Source organism: Habropoda laboriosa, unplaced genomic scaffold (genome assembly GCF_001263275.1).
Source record: "Habropoda laboriosa isolate 0110345459 unplaced genomic scaffold, ASM126327v1 scaffold186, whole genome shotgun sequence".
NCBI classification, from domain to species: Eukaryota; Metazoa; Arthropoda; class Insecta; order Hymenoptera; family Apidae; genus Habropoda; species Habropoda laboriosa.
In genome coordinates this window covers 2559646-2576196 of record NW_017100427.1, presented here as the reverse complement: position 1 = coordinate 2576196, position 16551 = coordinate 2559646, and the positions used below count along the sequence as shown (strand labels likewise).

General features: G+C 43.4%; 1 protein-coding gene across 1 annotated transcript in view; it reads left to right on the top strand.

Moving 5' to 3' along the window:
- The first annotated feature begins 10593 nt into the window (after positions 1-10593).
- LOC108575602 (nuclear hormone receptor family member nhr-25-like) overlaps positions 10594-16551 on the top strand; it is a 7357-nt gene continuing 1399 nt past the window's right edge. The window contains exons 1-2 of the mRNA XM_017938431.1: positions 10594-10752; positions 16069-16146. Of these exons, the coding sequence (XP_017793920.1) occupies positions 10594-10752; positions 16069-16146 (237 nt within the window). The remainder of the gene's footprint in view (positions 10753-16068; positions 16147-16551) is intronic.

Below are 16551 nucleotides of genomic sequence, written 5' to 3'. Positions count from 1 at the left end.
TTTTGGCCGAAAATCGACTTTCTAATAGGCGAACATGATATGACAAGAGGTCAGTTCTTGGAATCGACTCGATTCTCGGAAATGACCAAATTCCTGGAATTCTCGAGAACCGAAATTTTCGAAGACCCATTGGTCAATTCTTGGAAACGACTCGATTCTTGGAAATTTCGTCATTTCCGAGAAATGACGTAAATTCCAGGAATTCTCGAGAACTGAAATTTTCGAAGAGCCTTTGGCTGAAAATCGACTTTCTAATAGGCGAACATGATGCTAAAGGAGGTCGCTTCCTGGAATCGACTCGATTCTTGGAAATTTCGTCATTTCCGAGAAATGACGTAAATTCCAGGAATTCTCGAGAACCGAAATTTTCAAATGCCCTTTGGTCAATTCTTGGAATCGACTCGATTCTTGGAAATTTCGTCATTTCCGAGAAATGACGTAAATTCCAGGAATTCTCGAGGACTTGAGCACCGAACGAGTGTATTCGCGCGATTTTCGAAATCTTTCTCTAATTTTCGTAGCTTTAATTTTAAAATTCAGAAAATTTTTAAATTTCTCAGATTTCCTGCGAGTCAACCATAAGTCAGGCGTCGAAATTTGTTCAGGCCAGTAGTGAAAGTCATCCATACCTCAGACGCTCGAAATTTTTCGCGATTAGCCAGTAGTGCAAGTCAACCACTTCTTGGACGTTCGAAATTTTGCAGAAACCAGCAAGTAGTGCAAGTCAATCGCTTCCCAGGCGCGCCAAAATTTTCCAAGTTCGAAAGAATGAGGTAAACAGCTTATTTTATTACCTAATTAGCGTATCAATTTATTATAATGTATTAATTTTGTATCGTGTTAACAACTGGATGCAGTAGATTAGTTAGAAATTGTTTTTAACTTTTATTTAACAGGTGAAACTTAATGTTCTTTTTGTTTATAAATGGAGGGGTTTAAGGCCGCCGCAGGAGTAAAGGAAAGGATTTCAATATCAGAAAGAACAAAGAAATGCAATTATTTATGAAAATACAAATTATTCATTGCAAGATAAGTGTACAAAATGTATTTTACAAAAATTTACAACATACTTGCATTGTTTTACAGCATTTTATAGTCTATTCATTTCTCCCTTACACACCACACACATTTCCCACTGCGAAACACATATTTGTAAATTACATTTAGCTTTAATTCCACCCACTACAAATGTTGAAATCTTATTCCACGCTGAATCGGTAACTACGGAAGCGACACGAAAATGGTAACGGGGCTCCAGAGCCCTCGTGACGTGGACAAACCAACGCATTGGATGACAGGTCTGTTCAGCATCCCGCCTGTGGTGATCTGTTCTGTATCTGGTTTGTGCACACATGGAAACACTTCGTTCTTCTCCCATGGTATTATCTCTGTCGGTACGTCAGTATTCTCTCATCATGTCTCCCAGGATAATTAGCCTTATTCTTTACAACCGCCGTATCATGGTGCCCTCTGCAACAAAATCTCTATCAATATACACCATTTAAATACTCACCTCCACCATCGTAAAATTAAACATCATCGTTAAATTACTTTTAACGAGACGTTACGTTCATTCGTTCGAAGAATGGAACTACGCCATAATGGATAGTTGCGATACAACTTTGCGACAAGTGCATACTTGTTGCATGTACGTATTGCAACTGTATAAAATCTATTTTACCTCTACCCATTTCTTCCAACAAATTTGTCATTCTTTAACAGTGGTATAAATCGAGGTTATCTGTAATAACAAGAACCATAAAAAGATCCTACGATCCTTCGTAAATACAGCTTCTGCAAAAATTCAAACACGTCTAACCATTTGGAAGACCCGACAGATAACGCTATCTCGCGGGATGCTGCGAAATTGCGGCGCCGCGAACGGAGCAATGGCGTAGGCGGCGATCCATGTGATAAATTAATTTTTATAGCTTCGTGGGTGGCGGCTCTTTCTATTGGTTGCTGATCGGGCACCTCCCACTTCGAACGACGCGTTGCCTTCTCTCCTGGTTTATTCCATTCAACTGTGTGATACCATGATATAACATTTGTCTCGTTTTAAATGAGCTGGCGCAGGGAACGGCAAGGATAAGCGTAATCGAAATACATTCGCGGATCTCGTCGTCGTGGCGATTTGTATTGTGCAGATCGACGTTTTTTCTTCCTTTGTTTTTCCTCTTTTCAAAGAGGATTCACAAACGTAACTGCGCATTTACACGTGATAGTTCGCGTTTTACGACGACGATCATTCCGCGACGTTGATTACGTAAGGATTCAATACCGATATTTATTTTACTGCCTCGAGTTCCACGATTAGCCGATGAATCGCTCGAGCTTTAATTGTTATTGTTCGATCACAAACGAGGTAGTTTTTTTACGTGGATGCAATTATTTTGCAGAAGCGAGGCAAACAAATCGCAAATGATCGCTATCGCCTGTGTAATCATGACAATAGAAGGATCAAATGAGCTATATAGTTGAAGATTGAAACGAAGCGATGCTGCAAATTACGATAACCAATGTCGTAAATCATACTGTATTCTATTTGTTACTTTCGCTCGAATCGTTACTTTCGATAGAATTGGAATCGTCGTCCGATGAAAAGTTACGCAATAATATTCTGTACTATTTAACAAGTTCAGTTCAATACGACCAACCGTGCATTGAAGTCTCCGAAGAAGTGTCTTATGCGCGCGTTGAAATCTCCGCGCAACTGTCCTATGCGCGCGTTGAAATCTCTTTCGTATATCGGTCAGAAAACGTCCTATTAAATCAGCAACAGTTACAAATCTTGTTCTCAAGTAGTACAAAATCAAATTCTCGTAAATATTAAAGATTCTAATCGTGTGCAATGTAATTTTATTAAAAAAAAAGAAACAGTCCTCCCTCAAAAAGTAAAGTCTCGTAAAATAAATTCTACTCGCGACAAATTCGGAATCTTTCTTCCAAACGAGATTCCTCGATCATTGGCGTGAATCTGTGCGAAAAATAGTCGCTGTTAATAATGTATCGCGTCGTATAAAGCGTTACAGAGCTTCTTTCGATCACGCTCACGATGCCTAGCGACTGTTATAATTCGCGAGTCGTCGCGGCGCGCTTTTCCGCGCGTGTTTCTTCGCTGGATCGCGTGGAAATCGCGGTGTCGAACGAACCGCTCGTTAAATGCAGATGCTTATCTCTCGAATACATCGAGAAGCACCGGGAAAATGTACTCCGGCTACTTTATGAACCGTCGACAGTTTGCCACAAAGGTTAGGAAACGTTCTCGCGCCGCGTGGAAAGTTTGTAATTTTCATCGCCGATCACGGGTTCGCGTCGCCTAGACGTTTTCCTCTCCTTCTCCCTATTTTTCACCCGTTTCTCGTTCACCTTCTGCAGAAGGAGCAATCTCTGTTTGCTTGGAAATAAGTCGTAAAGAATGTTATCGGTGAAATTTGTCACTTGGATAAGCAGCTCGTGCAAGTCGAAGAGAAACGAAGAATAAATTGGTGTGCTCGGTGTGAATTGGTCGAGCTGTCACGTTCTCGCGAAGGTCGCATTTCATTTCAGAGGGGCAGAGAAGAAAAAAGAAAAAACGTCGGGTCACTGTTTGTGAATGGCTTGAACTTTGCTCTGGAGAGTTGTGCCTCTAACACCCGTGGTCAGCCAGCGGTTTCCGCCAGAATTCAACGAGAATTATTCGTATTGAAAAAGCATCGCAACTTCTAAAAAAATATTTCAAATGTAGTTTGTGGAAGCGAAGTAACTGAGGCAAAATTTTATCCAATCTTTTCTTTTGGGATACGCGATATTAAATAATTCTCGTATCGGTAACAACGAACTTGCAGTTTATCAACGATTACGGTGCAGACAAATTTTTTTAAACGACTGCAATGGAGGAACGAATTCCAAGTTAACTCCTTACCACCCTCGAACTGCTGTTTTAGCGCTTGGATTACGTGTATCTTCACGCCTGACTGATTTTACGATCTCACTAATTCGGCTCCAGCGATCATAACTCCAAAGTTCAATTTTCCTTGAAGTTTCTATTAACCCTTATCCTCAACTTCTACCTCGATCTAATTAAAATCAAATTCCAAACCGGCGAAGCGAAAGATTTCGCGACAGCGATTTTAATACGCGCGCCTCGTATTAAAATCTTTCGCAGCGACGATCTACCACCAGAATTCTCCAAAAACCGTTCCACAAAACGAACCACACTTTTCAAACTCGGTCCATCCTCATTTTCATTCTCAATCGAAGAACCTATCCTCGAATCGGCCACGAGACACGCATGCAAACCGTCCAGCGCGGAGTTCTCTCCTCCAGCGATGGATGCTGCACGCGGCGAGATCGACAAGCTCGCGAGATCAGAAGCAGGAGGAGAGGCAACAACATCGGAAAGCGAAGTAGGAGGAGGAAGAGCTTACGAACAACAAAAGTGTTCGAAGGAAGCGTAAGAAGAAAGGATAGAAACAGCAAAAGGACGACGAGTAGAAAAATCCAACGAAGAAGGCGAAGGCGAAGAAGAAGGAGGAGGAGGAGGAGGAGGAGGAAGAAGAAACCGTGAAGAAGCAGTCGAAGGAGGCTGAGGAAGAGGAAGAAGACGAGGACCAAGCGTCGAGCAAGGAGAGGGACCAAGCGGGTGGTGGGAGGAGAGAGAACGAGAGAAGGCCGCGGTAGTCTTTCTCGGTCGACTAGGTAAGATAAGGACGAGGCGGACAAACGGACTGACGAAGGTGGCCGAGGTAGGGGATATTCAGTCTCGCGGCCACGTGCTACACGAGCGCACGCCCCGAGCCGGCCGGTGGTCCAGCCACGACTCCGTCCTCTTCTTCTTCGTCCTGTTTTGTCCCACGCTTCCTCCTTCTTCTCCCTTCTCCAATCTTCTTTCGTCCGCCGACTTCGTTTCGCCACGTTCGTTTCTCTCCACACACACACAATCCTATCTTTCCCTTTTTTTCTCTTTCTTCCTCTCTCTCTTCCCTTGTTTTCATTTTTTTTCCCTCACATTTCCTCGATTTTTTTCCCTCACGTCCCCCGCCTCTTACGTGCCTCGCCGCCAGGTTGCCTCCGCCGCTTCCGAGTCCGCTTGTCTCGCGTCTGCGACTCGTGTTCACCGCGAGCGGATTCCGAGTGGACGCCGCTCGAGCGCGCCTCGCGGGAACGCTCGTGATACGAGCGCCTCCGAACTTGTGGCGGGTGTACAGATAGGTATAACACAGTTTTGTTGCCGTTTCCTTCCGGAGGATTTTATACAGAGAGATTTTGTGACGTGGAACCGCGAGTGTGTCGATATGGGAGGAACGATCGTGGTTGTTGAAAATGGTGCGCGAAAGAACACACGCGGAAAAGAAGGTTTTGTGCGTTGAAACGAGAGAGGAAGTGTGACAGGAAGAGAGAAGAGCTAGGAAGGATACTACGGCAGTGAGAGGGTTTTCAACTTGTTGTCCATTTGTCGATGGTACGTGTAACACGCTCGTTAAAGCTCCGTGGAACGAGGATCAGGTTGTGGATGCTATACGTGCGCGAAGGATTTTTTTTTTTGAGTGTCTCGTTGAGTAGATCGTCGAACAGGTGGTTGATCGGAGGAGTTCTAGGGTGATCTGTGATTGTGACGGGGTTTTTAGTCGGGGAAGATTCTGCTTGTTCTTCGGTTTCGGGAAGATTAGAGATTCTTCTGGGTACTGTGAATCAGTGAACTGTTTCGTGAGTCGAAATCATTCTTAAAAATTGCTCTTAACACGCTCGATTACTAGGGAAGACTCTACTTATTCTTCAATTTGAGGATCAGAGATTCCTCCGAGTACTGGGAATCGGTGAATCGTTTTCGCGAGTCAAAATTGTTCGTAAAAATTGCTCTTAAAACGCTCGATTGTCAGAGAAGACTCTACTTATCCTTCAATTTGAGGATCAGAGATTCCTCCGAGTGCTGTGAATCGGTGAATCGAAGATATTTCCAAAGATCGCTCCAAGAATGTTCTATGTTCGTCCATCGAATTTCCAAGCCAGTGCTTTGTTACGCATATCTTCGTTCGGTGGTGTCGTGAAAGACCGTTGTTTTGGTGCAAGTTCGAAGAATTCGAGGATTTGGCTCGGCGAAACGAAGAAATCGAGTTGGAACGCGAGTCAGCCAACCTCTGGCTACTATGAAAAACCAATTCGGTTCTCTCAGTCTCTCTCTCTCTCTCTCTCTTTCTATCCTCCTCTCTCTATCCGATTCGGCGGCGTCGGCGATTAATTTGTCACGACGTCCGGGCACAACAATTTCAACTGTCTGCAGTCGGTACCATGATATCCGTGTGACGTGCCGCTCACAACCGGTTCATTAAAGCTGCAGCCGCTCGTCACTCATTGGCTGCCACGGGTTGCCAGTGATCGTGATGCTTGCGATAGAAAAAAAAACGAAACCGACGAGAGAAGCGGAAAAGAGAAAAAGAAGAAGGTGGGCCAAAAAGTGACGAGGAGAGACAGAGAGAGAGAGAGAGAGGGGGGACGACGTACACGGGCGATACTTTTGACGCGAGTGTTTCACCTTTCAATCATTATTATTACGAACGTCGGTGCCTCGAATGATCGCCGGTCAGGGTGAAAAAGTTGACGGACAATTAGGATATTAATGACGCGTGACGGCCTGGGAAAGTCGAAAAAAATTGTGCTAGTCGTTTATCGAGTGGAGAACGCCTCGAAGAGAGGAAGGTTGGAAACGCGGTTCTCCGTTTGGTGAACGCTCTTTCGATCGTGCCCCTTAATTTCAAGTTTATTTTTCGACTCTTTCAATTAAAATTGCATAAAATTCTGTAATCACCAGGCTGTTTAAACTGTGAAGATATAACATCTAAATTGTGCCTAATGTAGGCGTTCATTGTTGACGTCCATTTTTAAACTCTTTCAATTAGAATTGCACCGAATTCTGTAATCACCAGGCTCTCAAAATTGTGAAGATGTAACACCTAAATTGTGCCAATTGCAGCATTCACTGTTGACGCGCTGTATCGATTATATTTCTTCCTCAAATGGTCCATAATTCGGAGTCCATTTTCCGACTATTTCAATTAGAATTGCACCGAATTCTGCGAATATATAAGCACACAAAACGTGTGAAATTCAGCATTCGCCTGAGTCGTTAGAAAAGTTCAATTTCGCTCAAGTATTTCGTGGAAAAAACTAAGGACCTCGATGTGTAGAAACAAGGATCCGCTTGAGTAATCGGAACAGCTCACTGTCGACGAGACCTGCTCGTTTTTAGTCCCTCCGAGACACGGATTGTGCGAGATGCCGCTAATCCAGCTAGCCAGGCGGTCTTCTAAAGAGTGACGCGATGTATTACGTTTGCATACACGCGTGTGCTGGTAAAGTAGCGATTATTTCAAGGACTGCAAACTTGTTGCGCTCGTGGGTAACGTTGCACGAGCCTCTCTGTTCTCCTGCCTGATCCCATGTGGAGTCGTCTTGGAAATATTCACAGGCGAGTCCTGCACACGCCGTTTGTCCTCCTTCGTTTCTACCTTGCTCTTTGTTCAACCTTTATCGCCGAACGGCCACGTACAATTCCGCGAAAATGAATTCTCCGGTGAGAAGCCTGTTTCCTACGTTTCAGACACGATGTTACCTCAAATAGGGCGCAAGTTGTCACGTTTGTCGAGAAACTATCAATTTGACGAGGAGATTAATTCCATTTATCGAATTACTCGACACTTATTCACAATACAAGCCAGTTTCGGCGTGAAAAATCTCTCGATGGCAATGGTAACGAACATTAACACCGTAATCGGTAGCTGAAGTTCAGAGAATCGATCGTCGGTTAGAAACGTAGATCGGCACGAGTGGTGTGTGCAGAAATTCGAAAAAAAAAAAAGAAGGAAATTCCCTCTCGTTGATAATGAAGTTCGTTCGTCACAGCGGAACTGATCGTGAATTTCAAGTAAACGATTTAACGATGAGATTAATTATCGCGCTCGGAAGAAGATCCAGGGAAATTACAAGCCATTTGCCAGGGCTGTTGAACGTCCCCGACGGGTGTACTGTCGTTAAATTGAAATAATATTACAATTTCCTGCGGCGGCGAGCATCGCGATCGTGGAAATCCATTTCGTCGCGTTATATTTCCCGCAGTAAACGGGAACGTTAGCCCGTAGAAACGGTGGATTTATAGGTGCCGCACCGAGGCGACGATACATTCGAAGTAAACCGGTCTTCCGCGCCGCGATACACCGCTCCTTAATTAATTTGTCATTATTTAAGGAAGACGTCTCGCGATAAAATTTACCGGCGTCACGGCGCCGCGATCCCCGCCGTGTATCCACGCTCGCTCGTTCATCGTTCGATCGATTCGATATCTCGCGAGTGTGTGTTGTGTGTTCGCGAACCGCGACAGGACGAAAGAGAGAAAGAAGAAGAAAAAGAGAAAAGAAGAGGAAGAGGAACGTCTCTCTTCCCGGTCCATGCATCATTCGAAATTTTCTTCGTGCTTCCTCGATCGAATCGCGTCAAGGAACGATAGCTAGAAATCAATCTTCTCGCGCGCCTAGAAGCTGCTCGATCGTTTAATTAAAATTCTACCATGTTTCGGCGATATAATATATTCTCTCCCCTCCATTCTCTATTTCTACCACGAGATAAGAAGTCCGTTTATTGTCGAATCGTTCGCGATCCTCGACGCGCGTCAATGGCGTTTCCGGCAGTGAATTTTTCTTCAATGGAGGATCGCGTGTTCTTTTTTCTCCTAAAACTGGTTTCACCTCGTGCCTTTTTCTGCGACAAATTTTTTCTACTCGCTGAATTTTTATTCAAATCGCTGCGATAACTGCGGGATGAGTTTCGTTAGGTTGTCTGGGAAGATCGAGATTCTATTTGACACGATTAAAATTCTTAGATATATCATTTTTACGCAAAGTTACCATACTTGGTGCAATTTTTAATTTAACCCTTTAGTGACTAGTGGAACACGTGTGTCTCAATTGCATATTCCAACAAAAATTGATCCGAATTTAATATGAATTACAGACGAATTTAGTATCCACTACAGATTGGCAGATAAATAAAAAATTATTCGGTCGCGAAAGGGTTAAGCTGCAAATGGCGCGTTTCTTTACAGAGGATCGTAATTTTTTCGCGTGAAATTACGCGACGTTTCCGTGAAAAAAATCGCGATGCGTGCGAGGGTGGTTCCTGTGTTTCTTTTTTTTAATGGATCGGAAACGAAATCTCGTTAATCGGAAGCGGGCACGCTTACACGCGTCGCGGTTCACCAAGGCGTACACGGGCTCGGTTCCCGCGCACGGATGAAATTAATACGTGGTCGGCGCCGTAATTAGCGCTCGTATTTATGCGCCTCTTGCGAGGCGGGCTCCGTTAACATGGTAATAGCGTTACACCGCTGTAAACACGACATGTTATCTCGAGCGACCTGGACGAGCAAGAAATGGCGGCCATGATTTTGGTCCGAGGAAGTTACAGAGAATTCGATCGAATTTTATCTACTTTCGTTTTCGTTCAAACGTGAGAAAGTTTAGCTAGATTCTTGGAAAAATTAACGAGGATTCTTTCAATGGTTGATTTTGTACGTTACTGCGAGGACGAATCTGATGGAACAAGGATATCTTCATTTTTATATGGATTCTCTATTTTGTTTCATTTTTCTTATGTATTTGCATTTTTTTTTATCGAGGATTGAAATTTTCATTGCTATTCTAATTTCTATATGGATTCTCCATTTTACTTAATTTTTTTTATATATCTCTATTTTTTTTCTGCCCTAATAAGCCCAAAATTTGAGAACGTTTCTCGTAGAAGATGGACTGGTGGTTAATTGAATAACAGTAAAAATCCACGCACTCACGTTACTCGTTACCGCAAAATTCTCAACCAACCACTGAGAAGTTAATTATCACGTTTCAGCTACACCGTTTCCACGCCAAACTCTTTGCATTTCCAATTTATTTTCACCGAAAAGTTTCTATTTCTAGCGAAAAATCACCTTAATCAACACTCTCTACTCCATCCGTTAACCACGAGAAAATAAAACACGAATACATCCAATTACAAAGAGCAATCCGTTTAATTTACACGGAACACCGCGAATCAACCCAGATATAATTATCCTCGACTGCTTAACCGAAACACAAAACGACCGACACATCTCGTTACAGCTCGAACGTTCGAGCTAAATTAGAACACCGCTAATATAAACCATCACCGATTTTCACGTTCCACAGCTGAAATTCTTCGTTCGTCGATATTCTCCTCCCAATTTGTAAAACGAACAAAAATCTTATATTCCACAAAATCAACACCGCCATCACAATTAACTCTCGACGAGATCCACCAACACACGAATATAATAAACGAATCGAATTCTCGCCGGTGGTTTCCAGTTCACGCAGTATCCAAGGTGGTAGAGGAGATCGAAGAAGAAGAAGCGGCCGGTGGTCCCCGGGTTTAGCCGCGCGCGCGCGCGCGCGCGGATCGTGAGAATCCACGAAATTTCGAACCGGCGCGGCGTCGGAGCTTGTAAGACACGCACGAAAATGTTGGGTCGCGACATCGAACACGGAACAGACGGCTCGAGGGACCGGCGCGAACGGTTTGCATCGAGAGATTAAAGAACATCGAATGGACGTGGGCGATTTGTCGAGCTCGGCAGGATTGGCTGGGAGCGGATCCATCCCTGGAGCAACGGGTGTTGGTATCATTACAAGTACGACATCCGCCACCGCAGGGTGGTGGACGCCTACGTCGACGATCGCCACGGCAGCGGCCAACACCGACGTGGTAAGTTCCTTCTCCTTCTTTTTCTTCCCCCATGATTTCGTGTTCCTTTTTTCTTCGACTCCGATGGCGTATGTCGTTCGAGTTGTCGAACCCGGATTCGACGCGTGTTCGGCTTCGGGTAATTTGTACGGGTGATCCTTTCATTTTTTACGTGATTCGTGCGACACTGAGTATTGTTTGTGAGTATTAGGTCGAGATGGGAAATTGTTGTTCCGTACAGGGAAATATTTGTTGCTTTTTAAATGTTCTGTTTAATCGGGTGGGTTACTCCTTGATTTTTGGCAATTCATGCGACACTGATGTTTGTTAGTATAATATTCAGGCTGGTATGTGAAATTGTTGTTTATAACAAGGAAGTTTGAATGATATTTCGTGCTTTTTAGGTATTTTGTTTAATTAATGTAACTGACGAAGTTTGAGTTTCTGTAATATTTTTCTTCGGATTCTATGGAGGGTTGAAAAATTTCGGGATTTTGTCGACGAAAAATAGCTAAATCGTCTTTTATCATATTTGCACGTGATATTTTTCGAATCGTTCTCGATTCTGTCGAGGGTCGTAAAATTTTGGGATCGAACAGTGGACTTGGTTGGCCAAAAATTGCTAAATTGTTTTTTCTCATTTTTGCAAATAATCTTCACCGTAAATAAAGGAATTTTCGAACTACCCACGATTGGCAATTTCACGTGTACCAATCTAATATTAGGATATTTAGTATGTTCCTACAAAAAAGTGATTATATTAGCTACCTCACGTGAGCAAAAATATGTCTGTTTCTTATAGCTCAAGACATTACACAGTGGATCGTTTTTTTCGAGATCTTAATTACGGTCGTAATGAATGTTCTGATTTACTTTACATTACGAACGACAGAGTGTATGCAATGATTTAGTAGTACGTAACGCAAGATCGTAAAATTGGCAAACTTTTTTGCAGCGAAAGACGTAATTCGTTCGTGTTGTTTCTAATTTAAGTTACGATCTCGGTGGACTGGTGAACAGAATATACCGAGTGCAAGGTTACTTAAAAAACCGTGTATAGTTTTATCGGAGTATTTTCCTTTCTTTTTGCTCTGATAATGTAAATGCATTTACGTGGATGGTTTTTTCAATCGGTAATTGCTCCGTGAAAAAAAATTACACATCTGTAACACTGCTTTACGTAATCGTGTAATAATAAAAACAGAAACGAACATACTTCGATACGCGTTACAAGAGATTTCAAATGAACGTGTCACCAAAGGAACGACTTTATCGGAGATCTCTCGTCGATCACGATTCGAGAAAGAATAACGTAGCTTTTCTTAGCCTGGTTCCATCGGTGACTCTCCGAAAATCTCCATCTTTGGGTTTTAACAAGATAAATTTCACTCTTGAAAGAAACGCGACATTTTTACTCTCAAATGAAGGCTACCCTAATATTCGACCGTAAAATAAGAAATTGTGAAAAGGGAATGCTTAAAAATTTTTAAAGCACTTCAACTTCATCTGAAACACCTCTTAATCTACAATTCTCCAGTCTCGATCACCCGGAGCATTTTTCAACCCTTAACGCGAATTACTCGAAAAAATCCTATCAATTCTATGCACTGTTCGCTAGCACCGAACGCAAAAATGGAAGTGCAATAAAGGCACCGTTGTTCAGATAGACCTACATATCGCGGTGGCGTCGCGGCGAAAAAGAAGAAAGAAAAAAAGAACCGCCGCTTCGAAGCGTGCGTGCGTGCAAGAGGCGAATCATCAGGCGTATAACGCGAGGAAAAAGATCCTCGGTTGGCACGCTACTTTCATTTCTTCGTCGAGTGCCATTCGTCATCGGCATTACCTTCGCGGCGTTACTTAATGAGACGTCCCCGCGGATGCGGGTGTGCGATTAAGCGGTCGAACAGGGTCGAATATCACCGCACGCCGGTCAAAGAAGCTTGCCGGGAACGACACACGTTCGTCGGACGAAGTTCGTCTTTCTCCACGCGTGAACAAACGAACGTGAACGAAGTCACGAGAGGATGGAACGAGGCAGATAGAGAGAGAAGGAGAGAGAGGCCATCGAGAGGCACACGAAGAAACATTATTTAGTTCCGTTGGAGTACCAGCGGCCAGCCAGCCGCGGTAGAGTGCAGGGATTAGAACCGAGGTGACACAGCCGCCGTCATCTGTTGGACGTTTAACCTTTTTTTACCTGGCTCGGGCCGCGCTTTTGCCGGCCGTTCCCACAAGAAGCCATCAGCCGCCGTCTCACCCAGATACGGCGTACTCGGTGAAACGGGAAATCATTTTTGATACGAGACGCCAAATGAACTTTCTTCCTTACGCGTTTCAGACAGCGAGAGGAGACTGTTCGTCGCCTTGAAGAGCGCGGGGTGAGCTCTTCGAGGTGAATTAATCGCGCTGGGAATTGCTGGTTAGGGTGTACGACATTAAATGAAATTTTAATTGCTCTTCAATTGGTGTAGTTACTTTTGGTAGACAGCAGGAGAGAGAATTTTTAACCCTTTGAAACCTGAGCAATTTTTGCTTAATTCTCGTTGGAGAAATATTGTAGTAAAAAAGTATTAACACGCTGACTGAGACGTTGGCGATCGGAGGGCCTCAAATGTTTAGAATAATTCAAATAAAATGAATATCGTCGACTGAAAATTTCCAACATCATAGCTAACTATTTAGACATTATTTTGAATTAAAAAAATAACAATAATAAAGAATAATACAGTACTACGCTTGGAATAATGAAAATCTCACGCGGCAGTCGACGTGCTAAATAAACAGGTATCGATGAAAATATAAATGTAAATAATTAAATACAAATAGATATTAATGAAAATGTGAAATTGCAATTTTAATAATATACTAAACAAATATCTTTCACTTAATATCGTACAATACCTGAAAAAAAGATATTCATCGTTGTGATATACGTACGACACACGTCTCTCCCTCGTCAGCCATGTTCAATTAAATCCAGCGATATCCAAAGAAGACTGACGCTATTATTCCAACTCTTGAAAGCTCTCGTCGACACAGTTTCGCTGTTTCACGACGGGCAAAGCACAGCCGATGGTAAACACAGCGGCATCAAAATCTGAAACAACACGTCAGTTTCTCACAGCATCAGATCCTCTAATTACTTTTCTTAATCCTTGTTCGCTGTCGATCATCTCGTCCAGCTCGTCAAGACACCTTTTCACGCGTAACCGATTACCACATTACATTCCACCACGCTCCAACAATCTCGGACACGCAATGTCTAAGCAAAAGATGGATCAGATTCTTCGCGAGCAGAACGTCAAGTTGTGCTTCTCTCCTCTGTATGATCGTCTCGATCCCACGAGAGATCTATACCGTAGTTACCGTACGGCAGAGGATATACCTTTATGCATACCGAACGGTCGGTTAAAAAGAGAGAAAAAATCGAATTCTAAAAATATTTCGAAACATCCACGGCGGACCTTTGGCCCCGGTTATTCCGAGAGGTTCTCTCTCTCTCTCTCTCTCTCCTCGAGAGATCACGCACGCGAAGCTGACGTAATATTATTTCGACGCTGTCTGACGAACGCCCCCTTTTACCATCGACCGTTGCGCTTCTTCGTTGCGAAACCGTAAACTATTTAGCATCGATACACCCTTCTCGTAGATCACGAATCGATTCTCTCTCGCGTGGTTCTTCGTTCACGCGCACGTCCACCTTCGATTTTACCTCTCACGCGCGTCGCCTAACCTTTCTTATTCAAGTTTCTCGCGATTATACGGTTTTACGTTCATTTTTCACGCAGGATTTTTCAATCATTGTTCGGTTACGGTAATTGAAGACTGGATGGGAAAAGTCTGTACATAAGTGGTGGTAATAAAAATTTCGAGATGATAACTATTATGGAATGATTATTCTTTCACGTAGAAGCACTTGCAATTAAAGTTACCGATTGCGAACGTTTCACTTATTTTATCGATATAATTTTAGAAAATTTGATCTTAGAGTGTCACTTCTCATTAGGAGAAAAATTGAAGGGCTGTTTGAGAGTAGTCTCACTTAAGATTAACCCTTAACCCCAATTGCAAACTTCAAGAAGGTTTAATTTCATTTCAATTTAGAAAATAATTATTTACAATGAATAAAAGCAATTTATTTGACGAAGAAAACTGAAGATTCAAATTTTGTAGAGATTCTTTGATCCTCCCTTGAGCTATCTATGTAGGGTTAAATGCTACGATTCAGGCAACCGTAAGTAACAGAGTAGACACAAAAAAGGCGTAAAATTCACAATAGCTCAATTAACAAAACGAGCACCTATCTGTTTCCTAAGAAAAACTGAGACTAAAATTGATACGCCCTTTGCATGGCTCGCGAAGAACGGAGCAACAATTCTTCTCGAATCGTATGCACGTTCTCCCGTCGTCCACGTATGATTTTACCTTTCAAGTGTCGGTCATCCTTTCTCGTTGGATCGTCGCCTCTAAACCTGCGCGTTCTACACGCTGCAGAGCCCGTAATGACTGGCTAACTAGGTTTTAATAGGAACATGGTCTCGCAACCAAATCCCCGGCTGTTCTTGCATCCTCCAGAGAGAAGGCAAGAAAACGTCCCCTTTTTACCGTGACTGCGTCGCTTTTCGAGCGTGAACACACACACACACACACAATCTTTTCTCTTTTTCTCTCCCTCTCTCTCTATCACGAAGATTCTCAACCTTGCGAGCATATGATCGGTGATTGGCGATCGACGTTACGCTCGATTCGAACGGAATCGATCCAATCATTCACAGATCCTTTCCTCGATCGACCGATAAATCACGCGAAACCATCGAAAATTTTTCTAGAAACACACTCGTCTTTACTTTTAATCGTTCGCCGCGAGGGTTCAGGTTGGACGCGAAAACGTCGCGGGATACGCGGATGTCCCTATCGAACGGTGCTTGTTAAACATCGAATGATTAATCCTACGTGGCTAAACTGTGTCCCGTGATCGTCGTTGAAATAAATAGCGTTAGCCAGCGGGAGCACTTTGGATAGAAGCATTCGTCGGTGCTTCTTATCGTATCATTTGCTTATGTCTATAGGATTAATTCTTTTTTCCTTCTTTTTTCATTTCTCTCGTTCGTTCTTTATTCTTTTTTTTTGTCATCGTCGCTGACTGTTTTCTTTTCTTCGTCCTGTATCTCTCTCTCTCTCTCTTCGTCTATGCTTGGAGAATCGTCAGAGACGAGCAAGAAACGCATCCATGATTGGCACATATTGCGCGTGCTTGCAGCATGATCACCGCTGCATTCTAAGCGTCTTCGGTTTCTTAGCCGAAGCGTAACCACATGTCGCATCTTTTTGTTGCAGATGAATCAGCTCTGCAGGGTCTGCGGAGAGCCGGCCGCGGGTTTTCACTTCGGGGCCTTCACGTGCGAAGGTTGCAAGGTCAGTATCCACGGAGAACCCTTTGCTCTCTTTAGATCATCATCAGACCGACGGAAAAATTCAATGGCCGTTTATATTCTCGCATCTTTCGCATCTCTCACCCCCGTCTCTCTCTTTCTCATGTCCTCTTCTCTTTTCTTTTCTCTCCCTCCCTAGGGCAGGTACCCGCGAATGCAAATAAAATTGTAGCCTCAAGCGTGCAGACGCGTGCATCATCCTCACGTTACAATTACCGGGCACTGTACCGACCGTGTTGACCCACGGGTCTCTGGTTTCACGTTTCTCGTAGAAAGTTCCAATGTTTCGGAATTTTCGTTAAAATCCATCGATTGTACGTACACCGTTCACCTTTTCCACGTGCTATCTCTCGTATCGATTTTCTCCACGCCATTTTTTCCCGGTGAA